General features: G+C 42.7%; 1 protein-coding gene across 5 annotated transcripts in view; it reads left to right on the plus strand.

Moving 5' to 3' along the window:
• Positions 1 to 15,242, plus strand: part of LOC130930233 (disco-interacting protein 2 homolog C-like) — a 98,376-nt gene that overhangs the window by 36,306 nt on the left and 46,828 nt on the right. For all 5 annotated transcript variants that reach the window (XR_009067017.1, XR_009067018.1, XM_057858030.1 and 2 more), the window contains exons 2-12: positions 3,102 to 3,173; positions 3,279 to 3,392; positions 4,688 to 4,813; positions 5,165 to 5,425; positions 5,735 to 5,878; positions 6,046 to 6,165; positions 10,945 to 11,142; positions 11,253 to 11,344; positions 13,257 to 13,367; positions 13,435 to 13,558; positions 13,764 to 13,873. Coding sequence is in view for 3 of the 5 variants with exons in the window: in XM_057858030.1 (XP_057714013.1) it covers positions 3,102 to 3,173; positions 3,279 to 3,392; positions 4,688 to 4,813; positions 5,165 to 5,425; positions 5,735 to 5,878; positions 6,046 to 6,165; positions 10,945 to 11,142; positions 11,253 to 11,344; positions 13,257 to 13,367; positions 13,435 to 13,558; positions 13,764 to 13,873 (1,472 nt within the window). In the remaining 2 variants the exon portion in view is untranslated. The remainder of the gene's footprint in view (positions 1 to 3,101; positions 3,174 to 3,278; positions 3,393 to 4,687; positions 4,814 to 5,164; positions 5,426 to 5,734; positions 5,879 to 6,045; positions 6,166 to 10,944; positions 11,143 to 11,252; positions 11,345 to 13,256; positions 13,368 to 13,434; positions 13,559 to 13,763; positions 13,874 to 15,242) is intronic.

Genomic DNA, 15,242 nt, shown 5'->3' on the forward strand with positions numbered 1-15,242 from the left:
TATTTTAATTTTTTACGGTCCTTCTCCGATTCCTCGATTTTTCGAACTAAATAATTAATCGATTACTAAAATTATCGATAGCTGCAGCCCTACATACAGCACAGAGAGATCCAGGCGAGGACGCAAACTGGATCCAGGGTCACCATATTACAAATCAACAAAGATTCCCGAGAAAAATGACAACGATTAGGTAAACATTCAGTCTTTTAAAGGCTCTGGTGAGGCGGGCCGTGGTCTTGAAGTCGGGTGTGTTTCGGCGTTGTTTCGGATTATTGTCTGTTGGACCGGAGAATTCGGGTGTTCCTGTTGTGATTTTGCCATCCTCAGCGCCACGTGAGTGCTGAGTGTTCACTTCTCGGTCACGGGTTCCTCTGTATCAGATGTTTCTTGTGGCAAGACAACATGTCCCGCAATTTGTTCTGGACTGTCCAGAAGAGCTGATGGCGGGAGTTGGTGGTACAGACGTGGGCTTGTAGATGTCATGCCAATCACCTAGTTGTCAGCGTCAATTTTGCTCAGTCAGTTGCATGACGCGCGTTGGGCTTCCGTGGTCAGAAGGCGTCCTGTATCTGTTCTGCCCTTATCTGCCCGTTGTCTTGCCTGCAAGTTCTAATCATTCAAAGTCCAACTGTTCATAATATCAAATGTATTCTGTTTGTTTTTCTTAGACTAGAATATAAATGCTATTTATTTTATATTAGGTGTGTTAGAGTAATACAAACAAACAGTAAATATATGAAAAGATACATTTTTCAATACATTTGGTTGGCTGCAAATGAACATTCTTTCATAGTCAAAATATACATGGAAAAACTGTCAATATGATCGAGCTGCCATCCCAGTTGTGGTTTTCCTGATCCGAGCGGCGTGTGTCTGCGCTAAGTCGGATTTGTCAACTCTTCCGTGCAAGCGTTTTTTTCCTGCCTGTTATAAATCCTCTCAGGATTTGATGTCACTCTTCTTCCTCTTTTAGATGGTAGCTTTCCATGTGATGCAAACGCGACCAAAAAGTGGCCAAAATTTTCCAAAAACATGCATTCAATTCAAGTGACCCAAAATCAACAGGAAGTGACCCTGTAATGCCCACAAATCAACAGGAAGTGATCCGCTATCTATAGGAAGTGACCCTGAAATGCCCCCAAATTAACAAGAGTGACTCTGAAATTCTTCCATATCAGCAGGAAGTGACCCGGTGTGAACAGGAAATGACCTTAATATGCCCCCAAATCAACAGGAAGTGACCTTGAAATGGCTCAAAAAAGACAAAATTTTCGGTTCGCCCAAAAACGTGATTTTTTTTTTTTGAAAAAACAAAATTTTTTTCCTACAATTTTTGACCAAAAAGCATTTTTACACATCAAAAATTCCAGGACAGGAAGGTGCATAAAAGTTGAATACAGAATTTGGCAAACATGTACGGTCCCTCCAAAATTTGCCAAAAACGGTCCCATTCATTTGTAATAGTATGCCACTGACAGCCATTTACTGTACTTCCAAATTTCCCATTCATTTTCAATGGCAGGAAAACTTGTGATTTTTGTCCATTTATCATTACAGCCCATTGACATTTTGTGACCTGATATCTACAGGACGTGTCCCCGAAATGTCCCCAAATCAAAAGGATGTGACCTGATATCAACTAGACATGTCCCCTAAATGGATATCAACAGGATGTGTCCTCCACATGTCCTTAAATTAACAGGAAGTAACCTGATATCAACAGGACGTGTCCCCGAAATGTCCTTAAATTAACAGGAAGTGACCGGATATCAACAGGACATGTCCCCCAAATGGATATCAACAGGACGTCTCCCCTAAATGTCCCCAGATCAACAGGAAGCAACCTGATTTCAAGAGAACATAAACCTGAAATGTCCCCAAATTAACAGGAAGTGACCTGACATCAACAGGACGTATCCCCCAAATGGATATCAAAAGGACATGTCCCCCAAATATTTCTGAATCAACAGGAAGTGACTCCAAAATGTCCCTAAATTAACAGGAAGTTACCTGATATCAACATGACGTGTCCTCCAAATGGATATCAACAGGACATGCCCTCCAAATGTCCCTAAATTAACAGGCAGTAAACTGATATCAACAGGAAGTTGAAGTGTCCTCGAATTATCCCCAAATCAACAGGACGTGTCCCCCAAATGGATATCAACAGGACATCTCCCCCTAACGTCCCTAAATTAACAGGAAGTGACCTGACATCAACAGGACGTCTCCCCGAAATGTCCCCAAATCAATCGGAAGTGACCTGATTTCTAGAGGACGTGTCCCCGAAATGTCCCCAAATCAACAAGAAGTGACCTGATACCAACAGGACGTGTCTCCAAAATGTCCCCAAATCAACAGGAAGTGACCTGATTTCAAGAGAACGTGTCCTTGAAATGTCCCCAAATCAACAGGAAGTGACCTGATATCAACAGGACGTTCCCCAAAATATCCCCAAATTAACGGGAAGTGACCTGATATCAACAGAACGTGCCTCCCAAATGGATATCAACAGTATATATGCTCCAAATGTCCGTAAATTAACAAGAAGTGACCTAACATCAACAGGTAACCCCGAAATGTCCATAGGTCAACAGGAAGTGACCTGATTTCAAGAGAACGTATCCCTGAAATGTCCCCAAATAGACAGGAAGTGACCTGATTTCAAGAGAACGTATCCTCGGAATGTCGCCAAATCAACAGGAAGTGACCTGATATCAATAGGACGTGTCCCTAAAATGAATATCAACAGGATGTCCCACAAATGTCCTTAAATAACAGGAAGTGTCCTATCATCAACAGGACGTCTCCCCGAAATGTCCCCAAATAGACAGGAAATGACCTGATTTCAATAGAAGGTGTCCTCGGAATGTCCCCAAATCAACAGGAAGTGCCCTGATATCAACAGGAATTACCCCCAAAATGTCCCCAAATCAACAGGAAGTGACCTGATAGATCTTTATCTACCACATCAAAGCCCCATCGTAATTTCTCCAGAAATGGCAGTTTCTAGCTTTTATTATTGAGATTTCTTTTTTTTATTTTGGTTTTGTATATTCTTTCTGTGAAAGTGAAAGCTTGTTAATATCTTGTCTTCTCAGGGGACATCACCCAGAAAGGCTATGAGAAAAAAAGGTCCATGCTGATTGGAGCCTTTTTGGCACAAGGCCCAGGTAAGCAGTATTATTGTTTTGAGTAGTACAGTGGTACACACGACATGCCATTGTGCTGGCTGTAATTAGCATGGATGCTATGCTAAGACGAATGTTTCTCCTCAGGTTCGAACGCATCGGCGGGAGTTCCGGAGAGACGACCGCCGGCAGCACCGTCCTCGGCGGCACGATTTCGCCGAAGACGCTTATCCGGGTCCAGGGACGAGCGGTACCGCTCAGGTGACGGGATGCTGCCTTTACATCATTTAAGACTGAACGGGTCAATCTGATTTGGCAGATTAAAGGGTTTATTGACTATCAAAATAGAAGAGACAGCGAGAACGAAAAGTGGTATTTGCTATGTGGCAAAATGGATTTTGCCATGCGGCATTTTTTTGCCATGTGGCAAAATTAATTTTGCCATGTGGCATTTCTTTGCCATGTGGCAAAATTGATTTTGCCATGTGGCGAAATGGATTTTGCCATGTGGCAATTTTTTGCCATGTGGCGAAATTGATTTTGCCATGTGGTATTTTTTTTTTTTGCCATGTGGCAAAATGGATTTTGCCACGCGGCATTTTTTTGCCTTGTGGCAAAATTAATTTTGCCATGTCGCATTTCTTTGCCATGTGGCAAAATTGATTTTGCCATGTGGTGAAATGGATTTTGCCATGTGGTATTTTTTTTTTTTTTGCCATGTGGCAAAATGGATTTTGCCATGTGCCATTTGTTTGCCATGTGGCAAAACTGATTTTGCCATGTGGCAAAAATTATTTTGCCATTTGGCATTGTTTTTGCCATGTGGCAAAATTGATTTTTGCCTTGTGGCAGAATGGATTTTGCCATGTGGCATTGTTTATGCCATGTGGCAAAATTGACTTTGCCATGTGGCATTTTTTTTGCCGAATTGAAAAATTGATTTTGCCATGTGACATTTTTTTGGCCATATGTCAAAATTGATTTTTCCACGTGGCATTGTTTTTGCCATGTGGCAAAATGGATTTTGCCATGTGGCATTGTTTTTGCCATGTGGCAAAATGGATTTTGCCATGTGGCATTGTTTTTGCCATGTGTCAAAATGGATTTTGCGATGTGGCATTGTTTTTGCCATGTGTCAAAATGGATTTTGCCATGTGGTGTTGTTTTTTCCATTTGGCAAAACTGATTTTGCCATGTGGCATTTTTGTTTTTTTATACGGGCTTTTTTTTTTTTTGTAAATGTCATTTTAGCAGGCCATGCACGTCCAATTTTTCCATTCATTTTAAATGGCAGAAAAACATGTGGGGGTATGATTTTTGACTGTTTTGACAACCATTACCACAAGTAAAAAAATGTCACATGGCAAAATCAATTTAGCTACATGGCAAGAAAAATGCTACATGGCAAATTCCATTTTGCCACATACCAAATACCACTTTTCGTCCGCAGCCCTGCATCAAAACAGATGACGATTCATTTGCTAATCAGTCAGTTAATCGTGGCAGCACTAGTTGAGCTACCAAATGAGTCAAATATTTTTATTGTTTTTGGTCAGACATTCACAGCGAGGCAGTGCAAGCGGCGTTAGCCAAACACAGAGAGAGAAAGATGGCCGTCCCCATGCCGTCCAAGCGCCGCTCGCTGGTGGCACGCAACTCCGCTGAGGCGTACACGCCGCCAGGTAACGATCACTGCCAATTACGGCCATTTGTATTTTTATTTATTTATTTTTTGCTAATTAATTAGCTAATTTAGCTCTTGAACTGCTGGCTAAATTAGCATAGCTAATTAGCGCAGCTAATTTAGCTCTTGAGTTGCCATTTGAGGGCGCTTGTTATCAGGTTACTTCCTGTTGATTAGGGGATATTTTGGGGTCACTTCTTGTTGATATCGGGTAATTTTTAGTTGATTACTGGTCATTTCCTGTTAATTTCGGGGTCACTCCCTGTTCCTTATTTTGTTGTGACATTCCCAATTCCCTTGAGTTGAATGGAAAGTCATTTTCATTTAAAAATCCCATCTTCCTCATCAGATACCTCCTCAGCCTCTGAGGGTGAGGATGGTGAAGGTGGCGCTGGCGAGGACGTGGAAGGAAATGACGACGGTGGAACTTCCTCGCACCACGCCATCCACCTCACGTCATCCAACACTAACTCGTCCACTGCGTCCTCATCCTCGTCCGGTGATAGCGGGGCGGTGGCCCACGGGCGCTTTGCCAAGGTTCTGGCCCAGCACGTCCACATCTCTGCTCACCGGCGCCACCTAAACATGAACCAGCAGCACCTCAGCAGCGGTAAGATGACAACCGCCGTACCCCGAAATAAGTTGATAATGATGTAGCGCTTGCCAAAAAGTGTTTTAATTCCATATAGACGCCAATGGAGGGCAGCAAAGCGCTACTTTTTACAGAAATGGAGCCACTCAACTTACTTTAACGCAGTTTCTTGGAACAGACGTGTCACAAAATACCGCTAAAGTGCATTGTTAAAATGGAAATTTGCTATTTGTCATGCTAACGTGAATATCATCCAAACCAAAAAAAAGCCCCAAAATCAATGGTCCAAATTCTATGTTTTTGTCCAACGCGAGTGTTTTTTGGCAGAGATCCACTCGGCACCCCCGGACGTTACGGGTTATGGCGACCGCTCGTCGGTTGCCGACAGGCTCCGGGCGGAGAAAGCAGTGGGTGGGGCCCCAAAACAGACGCCCAAGTACGGTAACGCCGAGCTGATGGAGACCGGAGACGGTGAGTCACCGTTAGCCTTGGGGTGGGTGCTAGCGGAGATAACACTGCTCACTGCAAGTACTAAGTCATCGCTACATTTTTGAAATTATAAAATATCTGCACCTTTTTTCAACTGGCATTGTCAGGGTTAAAAAAGCTCCACTTTTGCTTTTTATGCGTTCGGTCAGGCGTTCCAGTCAGCAGCCGTGTTTCGGCCAAGATTCAGCAGCTGGTCAACACGCTGAAAAGACCCAAGAGGCCGCCGCTTCGAGAGTTTTTTGTCGACGACTTTGAAGAAATGCTGGAGGGTATCTTTCCAAAGACCTTTTTCCAATATTTTTAGAAAATTCGAGAGAGAAAATAAAAAACGATTAGCATTAGCTTCTGATGTTAATTTTGCTAACAAGGTGTTTCAACCTGTTTTGAAAATGGAACAAAAAAAATGAATTAGCTTTAGCCTCTGATGGTAATTTTGCTAACAAGGGGTTTTGACCTGTTTTGAAAAAGGAAAAAAGGAATAGCTTTAGCCTTTGATGATAACTTTTAGAGGTGTGCATCGGCACTGCCCTCACGATTCGATTCAATTACGATTCGGTGGGCCACGATTCGATTCGATTCAGAGGGTCACGATTCGATTCGGTTCGATTCGGCAACGCATCGCGATGTATTAAAGCCTGGGATGCATTCAAATTCTAAAGCAAAGCATATTTTTCGTGAATCATGAGGCAACACAAGCGGTCAGACATTAAACAACTTTTTATTGGCTCTTGTGTCACTCCTGGTTGAAGTCAAATGAAAATGCTTTCATATATATATATATTTTTTTTCAAAAATTATCACAGCATTTAATTAGTGCTTTGAATGAGACCAGGGCTTTTTCTCTTTTTTTTTATACACAGTAGCAGTCTTTCACACAGTGCAACATCTGAACTCCTGTGCAAAATCAGTAATAACAGTCACTGTGTTTTAGTGACAATGACCCATCAATAAAAATATTCAAGTAAATATTAAAGAAAACGACAAAAAAAATATTGTAGTGCAGCAGCATCTTTATCGCAATATCAATCCAGGGATCAGGTCACTTGCAAACAAAACATCAACTAAATTGCAATGTAAAACAAAAGTAAAAAAAAATGAAGGCCTAGCCCACTATATATGTGCAATCAACTTAGAAATGTAATCAGCAACTACCACATAACAATAAAAAAATAATGAAATAAAATGAAGTGCAGCAGCATTTTAGCAGCCATAACAATCTATTTCAACATGAGGAAACATCAGTTTTTTGCAATTGAGAGAGCAGAGAGATAGTAGAGGTTAGATCGGGCCTAAAAAAATCCAGCCCGACCCGACACGGCCCGCTGGTATTGAAGCCCGACTCGGCTTGGAGTGACGCGAAAAAAAAAACGCAGCAGCAGCGATTTATTTTCATTTCTTCGAGTTTTCTTAATGTTTAAATAGTCTACATATTTTTATGATCATTATAGACGCATTTACACAACGAAATAACACTGGGGAAGTTTATTATTAAAAAAAACATGCGATTTTCCAGACACAGAGAAGATTCAAAAGGATCACATTTGTGTTGCCTTTGTGTGCATAAAAAAGTGTCTTTCGTAACAAATTCTCAGTTGACAGAAAAAAATGCAAGTTTTCTTCATGTTTAAATAGTCTACATATTTTTATGATCATTATAAAAACATTTACACAACGAAATAACGCTGGGAAAGTTTAATTATAAAAAAAGAAACGTGATTTTGCAGACACACAGAGGAGAAGATTCAAAAGGATCACATTTGTGTGCATAAATAAAAGTCTTTCGTAACGAATCGCAAGCGCCACAGCGGAGGAGAAGAAGAAAAAGTGGGCGGCGCCACTGCGTTCATGTGTGTCTACAAGCAAATGGACGATACAGAGAGCCTGCTCTCGGTTTTATCCCATGTTTTTTTAAATTATAATTTATTAGTCAGGCGTGGCGACCCGACCTGACACAAATGTGAATGCTTAACATTCTGGGCCCGACCCGACCCGTTTGGGTTGGGGCACAAGATCTAACCTCTAAGAGATAGGACATAACATAACAACGGCTGAAGCGGAGAAAGAGGGAGCGATAAAGATTATTGATGCACCTAAGACATTGAAAGCAGACATCTGGAGACATTTTGGCTTCTACGAGGTTGGTGAGAAACTTGAGCAGAGTTATGCGGTGTGTAAAAAATGAAACACGAAAATAATAATACAAATGGGGAAACCAAATCCGTTGCATCGCCGGAATTGCGCAGGGAAGATTTTTGAACGTACTTATATATTTTAAAATGCGCTGAATGGATTCTGCTTGTTGCCCGCATCGAAACGAATTGTCCATGCCCCGCATCGGGATGCATCGCCACATCGATTATTGTTGACACCACTAATAACTTTACTATCAATGTGTTTCGGCCCGTTTTGGAAATGGAAAAAAAAAATAGCATTGGTCTCTGATGGTAATTTTGCTAACAAGGGGTTTCGACCTGTTTTGGAAATGGGGGAAAAAAAGAACAAGGACTAGCATTAGCCTCTAATGATAATTTCGCTAGCAAGGTGTTTTGAGCAGTTTTGGAAATGGAATATTTAAAAAAAAGATTAGCATTAATCTCTAATGATAATTTTGGTAGCAAGGTGTTTCGGCGTGTTTTTGAAATGGAAATAGAACGGAATAGCATTAGGCTTTAATGGTAATTTTGCCAATAAGGTGTTTCGCCCTGTTTTGGATATAGGGGAGAAAAAAAAGGATTAGCATTAGCTTCTGATTATAATTTTGCTAAGAAGCTTTTGACCAGTTTTGGAAATTAAGAAAAAAAAGTATTAGCTTTAGCCTCTGATGGTAATTTTACTAAGAAGGTGTTTTCACCTGTTTTGGAAATGGGGAAAAAAAGAACAAGGACTAGCATTAGCCTCTAATAATTTTGCTAGCAAGGTGTTTTGAACAGTTTTGGAAATGGAATATTTTAAAAAAAGATTAGCATTAATCTCTAATGATAATTTTGGTAGCAAGGTGTTTCGGCGTGTTTTGGAAATGGAAATAAAACGTAATAGCATTAGGCTCTAATGGTAATTTTGCTAATAAGGTGTTTCGCCCTGTTTTGGATATAAAGGGGAAAAAAAGGATTAGCATTAGCTTCTGATTATAATTTTGCTAAGAAGCTTTTGACCAGTTTTGGAAATGAAAAAAAAAAGAATTAGCTTTAGCCTCTGATGGTAATTTTACTAAAAAGGTGTTTTCACCTGTTTTGGAAATGGGGAAAAAGGATTAGCATTAGCCTCTGATGATAACTTTGCTAACAAGGTGTTTCGACTTGTTTTGGAAATGGAAAGATAGATTAGTATTACCCTCTGATGATAACCTTCTAACAAGGTGTTTCGACCTGCTTTGGAAATTAAAAAAAAAAAAAAAAAGAATTAGCATTAGCCTCTGATGGTAATTTTGCTTACAAGGGGGTTCAACCTGTTTTGAAAATGGAAAAAAGTATTAGCATTAGCCTCTGATGCTAACTTTGCTAACAAGGCGTTTCGACCTGCTTTGGAAATGGAAAAAAAAAAAAGAATTAAGATTACCCTCTGGTGGTAATTTTGCTAACAAGGTGTTTTGACCAGTTTTGGAAATGGGGAAAAAAAGAAAAAGTTTTGGAAATGGAAAGATAGATTAGTATTACCCTCTGATGATAACCTTCTAACAAGGTGTTTCGACCTGCTTTGGAAATTAAAAAAAAAAAAAAAAAGAATTAGCATTAGCCTCTAATGATAATTTTGCTAGCAAGGTGTTTTGGTCAGTTTTGGAAATGGAACATTTGGAAAAAAAAACATATGCATTAGTCTCTAATGATAATATTGTTAGCAAAGTGTTTCAACATGTTTTGGAAATGAAAAACAGAACGGAATAGCATTAGGCTCTAATGGTAATTTTGCTAACAAGGTGTTTCGCCCTGTTTTGGATATAGGGGGAAAAAAGGATTAGCATTAGCCTCTTAATATAATTTTGCTAAAAAGGTGTTTTGACCAGTTTTAGAAATGGAAAAAAAAAGAATTAGCGTTAGCCTCTGATGATAACTTTGCTAACAAGGTGTTTCGACTTGTTTTGGAAATGGAAAGAAAGATTAGTATTAGCCTATGATGATAACTTTGCTAACAAGGTGTTTCGACCTGCTTTGGAAATGAAAAAAAAAAGAATTAGCATTAGCCTCTGATGGTAATTTTGCTTACAAGGGGTTTCAACCTGTTTTGAAAAAGGAAAAAAGGATTAGCATTAGCCTCTGATGATAACTTTGCTAACAAAGCGTTTCGACCTGCTTTGGAAATAAAAAAAAAAAAAAAAAAAAAAAAGAATTAGGATTACCCTCTGGTGGTAATTTTGCTAACAAGGTGTTTTGACCAGTTTTGGAAATGGGGGGGGGGGGGGGGGGGGGGACTAGCATTAGCCTCTAATGATAATTTTGCTAGCAAGGTGTTTTGGTCAGTTTTGGAAATGGAACATTTAAAAAAAGATTAGCATTAGTCGCTTATAATTTGCTAGCAAGGTGTTTTGGTCAGTTTTGGAAATGGAACATTTAAAAAAAAGATTAGCATTAGTCTCTAATGATAATTTTGCTAGCAAGGTGTTTCAACATGTCTTGGAAATGAAAAATAGAACGGAATAGCATTAGACTTTAATGGTAATTTTGCTAACAAGGTGTTTCGCCCTGTTTTGGATATAGGAGGAAAAAAGGATTAGCATTAGCCTCTTAATATAATTTTGCTAAAAAGGTGTTTTGACCAGTTTTAGAAATGGGGAAAAAAAAGAATTTGCGTTAGCCTCTGGTGGTAATTTTACTAAAAAGGTGTTTGCACCTGTTTTGGAAATGGGAAAAAAGGATTAGCATTAGCCTCTGATGATAACTTTGCAAACAAGGTGTTTCGACTTGTTTTGGAAATGGAAAAAAAGATTAGTATTATTCTTTGATGATAACTTTGCTAACAAGGTGTTTCGACCTGCTTTTGAAATGGACAAAGAAAACATCAGATGATTTGAAAAACAAATCACAGTCATCAGCGCTTGTTTGTGATCTCCATAGCGCCGCAGCCCGACCCCAACCTGCCCAAGGCCGAGGGACCCCAAATGGTGCCCGCCCACGGGGAGGATCTGGGCGTGGTTGACAACTGCCCGCCCTGTCTGGAGGCGGCCCTGCAGAGGTGGGCCACAGTCTCCCCCAAGGCCCCCTGCCTCACTACCGCCGACGTCAATGGGAAGACCCTCCACCAGCTCACCTACGGTGGGTAGCGTAGCGCCTACAAACCATGCTTTCCCCTCTGTTTCAGGCAAAACAATGACACCTTTATTGCCTTTTACTAAGCGTAGGATACTCTTGTGTTGCCTTTGTAGGCAAACTGTGGTCGCAGAGCGTGAAGGTGGCCTACAACTTGTCGCACAAGCTTGGAACCAAACAAGAACCTCTCATCAGACCTGGAGACAGAGTTAGTGGAACCACAAGACATGCAGTACACAATGGAACTCAATCACTGACATTAACATTTGTATTGGTCGATCCATTTACTTCCTCTGACATAGATATTCGTTGACTCCGTTTTTCAAATGGGTTAGCCCAGCTGATTGGTTCTGTATTACAGTAATGGTGAACGGACATCAGGGGCATGGATTTGAGATCAGCATTAGAGTAAACCCAACCATTGTGAAGTGAATTATTTTAATTATGTTCAGACTTCTGTAGCTGGGGGTCGGACCGCCAAGGCCCAGCTCCCTACGCACCCGACCCCTTTGGCCCCTCCCACCGGTGGTGAGTCCATGGAAAGGGGGACCAACTCCTCGGTGGCAAGGCCTCGGGGGTGGATGAGTTCCGCCCGTAGTTCCTAAAGGCTCTGGGTGTTGTGGGGCTGTCGTGGCTGGACATGCCTCTACAACATTGTGTGGACATCGGGGACAGTGCCTCTATATTAGCAGACCGGGCTGGTGGTCCCCTTTTTAAGAAGGGGGACCGCTGAGTGTGTTCCAATCATAGTCCTGGTAGAGTCTATTCAGGGCTGCTGGAGTGGAGGGTCCGTCAGGAAGTCGAATCTTGGATTCAGGAGGAGCGGTGTGGTTTTCGTCCCGGCCGTGGAACAGTGAACCAGCTGTACACCCTGGGCAGGGTCCTCAAGGGTGCATGGGAGTTCACCCAACCGGTCTACATGTGTTCTGTGGATTTGGAGAAGGCGTTCGACCGTGTCCCTTGCGGAGTTCTGTGGGAGATGCTTTAAAAGTACGGGGTACCAAGCCCCTTGGTAAGGGCTGTTCGGTCCCTGTATGACCGGTGTCAATTTGGTCCACAATGCCGGCAGTAAATCGGATTCGTTCCCATTGAGGGTTGGAGTCCGCCAAGGTAGCCCCATTGCCACCAATTCTATTCATAACCTTTATGGACAGAATTTCTCTGCCCAGCCGAAGTGTTGAAAGGGTCCGGTTTGGTGGCCTCAGCATTGCATCTCTGCTTTTTGCCAATGATGTGGTGCTGTTGGTTTCATCAAGCCGTAGTCTCCAACTCTCACATGAGCGTTTCGCAGGCGAGTGGGAAGTGGTCGGGATGAAGGTAAGCACATCCAAATCCGAGACCATGGTCCTTAGTTGGAAAAGGGTGGCGTGCCCTCTCCGGGTCGGGGCTGAGATCTGCACATAACAGAGGAGTTCAAGTATCTTGGGGTCTTGTTCACGAGTGAGTGTAGGAAGGAGCGGGAGATCGACAGGCGGATCGGTGCAGCGTATGCAGTGATGCGGACTCTGCACCGGTCCGTAGTGGTGAAGAAGGAGCTGAGCCAAAAGGCAAAGCTCTCGATTTACCAGTCGATCTACGTTCCTACCCTCACCGATGGTAACGAGCTGTGGGTTGTGACCGAATGAACAAGTTGGCGGATACAAGTGGCTGAAATGAGTTTCCTCCGCAGGGTGTCCAGGCTCTCCAATAGAGATAGGGTGAGAAGCTCTGCCATCCGGGAGGGACTCAGTGTCGAGCCGCTACTCCTCCGCATTGAGAGGAGACGGTTGAGGTGGCTTAGGCATCTGGTTCAGATGCCTCCTGGATGCCTCCCTGGGGAGGCGTTCTGGGCATGTCCCACCGGCGGGAGGCCCCGGGGACAACCCAGGACACACTGGAGAGACTATGTCTCTCGGCTGTGCTGGGAACGCCTTGGGATCCCGCCGGTGGAGCTGGTTGAGGTGGCTGGGTAAAAGGAAATCTGGACTTCCCTGCTAAAGCTACTGGCCCCGCGACTCGACCCCGGATTTAGCGGTAGATGATGAATGAATGGGTATTACACAAAGCTTTTTTTATCCTGAGGTACCGCTGTACAAGGAAACTGGACCTGTTCATATTGAATATCATTGGTACTTTTCCAGGTGGCGCTGGTGTTCCCCAACAACGACCCGGGTTCCTTCATGACGGCATTCTACGGCTGCCTGCTTGCCGACGTGATCCCCGTCCCCGTGGAGGTTCCGCTCACCAGGAAGGCGAGTTGAGCGCGCGTCGCTCTCTGGGTGGCCAAAGCGGATGCTAACCCGACTCCCGTGCCTCCAGGACGCTGGCGGTCAGCAGATAGGCTTCTTGTTGGGCAGCTGCGGCGTTGGCGTGGCTCTCACCAGCGACCTCTGCCACAAAGGGCTCCCTAAGAGTCCCACGGGGGAGATACTTCAGTTCAAAGGTCTGGCATACAGTATTATAGACGTCCATTTATCCTTGAAATGAGTGGGTGTCCAATCGATTTGAAGTGGGAGGGCTGACAGTTCATTAACTACGGGTGTAGTTTTCCATTTTTGACAACAACAGACATCCAATTCATTTAAACTGGGAGGAATGTGTCAGTGCCAGTGATACCTAACGCAAATGTTGACCTGCTTCACACACAGGTTGGCCCAAGCTTTTGTGGATGGTCACCGAGTCCAAAAACTTGTCCAAACCCCCCCGAGACTGGTTCCCCCGCATCAAAGACACCGGACAAGACACCGCCTACATTGAGGTAATCAAAGATCCGCCTCCTGGCTAACCAATGGATTACCTGCTTGTGTTGCAGCCTGGATTAGGGATATCAAAATAAACACTGAGATCGCGATGTTTTGCCTTCAATGGCTCAAAAGAGTCCATGCCACTGAGTGCCATGTACGTCCAAATTTCCCATTCATTTCCAATGGCATTTACATTGCATTGACACCGATTTACACAGATGCCAATGAGGGCGATGCACGCCATGCCGTTGATGGCCATGTATTTCGATTCTATTGATGCCAATGTACTTGGATTTCATTGACGTCAGTGTTTCCCCTAGGATTTTTTGAAGCTGTGGTGGTGGGCTGCATCGGAGTCGGACAGCCTCACCATGTCGTGCCACAGCGAATTTTTTTTTCTTCATTTTTTCCCCCAAGAAGAACCATAACAAAGATATATTTGAAATATTTCATTAGCCAGGCTAATGTTGTACCTCTCAGCTACAGTACATGTATGTAAAATGCGTAGCTGATTACAGCTACGTTACCCGATGTACTAATGCGACTTTTTTTTCTCGTGGCAATAGTACGACTTACATCTCGTAGTGACTCAGGGTTGGCAACCCAAACTGATGAAAGAGCCATATTTGACCCCCAAAAAAACAAAAAAAAAACTGATACAGTATGTCTGGAGCCACAAAAAATTAAAAGCCTTGTACAAGCCTTATAATTATTGATACTAGCTATATTAGCCTACTATAGAAATGACTAAGTTGGCTAGAAATACGTAATTAGCCTTCATGATTAAATGTTTATTTTCCCTGCAGTGGATCCTATAGAGAATGACGCACCACGTGACTACTCTGTTGTACTATGCCACCACAAGTTTAACTTCATTACAATATTAATGAATTGAAAGAATGTTTGTGTCATGTTTGTCCTCCTAGAAATCCTATTAAAACAAAAAAATATATTTCCCTCCCCCATCTTTTTCCATTTAAAAAAAAAAAAAAAAAAAAAGCGCCGAAGCATCGCTAAAGAGCCGCATGCGGCCCGAGAGCCGCGGGTTGCAGACCACCGTCGTAGTCCTCCTTTTTCCTTTTATTTGACCCTCATAAGTACTACATTACCACAACAATAACAGTCCTTCTGTCAACTGACCCATTTAGAGCACTGGGGGAATTCTAATAGCCGTGTAAAGAGTTTTACTTGATTCGGTGAGAAGGTGAATAGTTTTTTCCCCGTTGTTCGTAAACTAAATTTCCACACAAAGGCACGTCGAGGTACCATTAACTTAGCAAGGAGAGGTATGAGAGTCATTTTTCGAGTGTACCAGAGATCGCGAAATTTGGGTGGGGGGGCGCATTTATCAAAGTTTCGTCAGCCCTAATTGTCTGAAGTTGG

This window comes from Corythoichthys intestinalis, chromosome 14, assembly GCF_030265065.1.
Source record: "Corythoichthys intestinalis isolate RoL2023-P3 chromosome 14, ASM3026506v1, whole genome shotgun sequence".
Taxonomy (NCBI): domain Eukaryota; kingdom Metazoa; phylum Chordata; class Actinopteri; order Syngnathiformes; family Syngnathidae; genus Corythoichthys; species Corythoichthys intestinalis.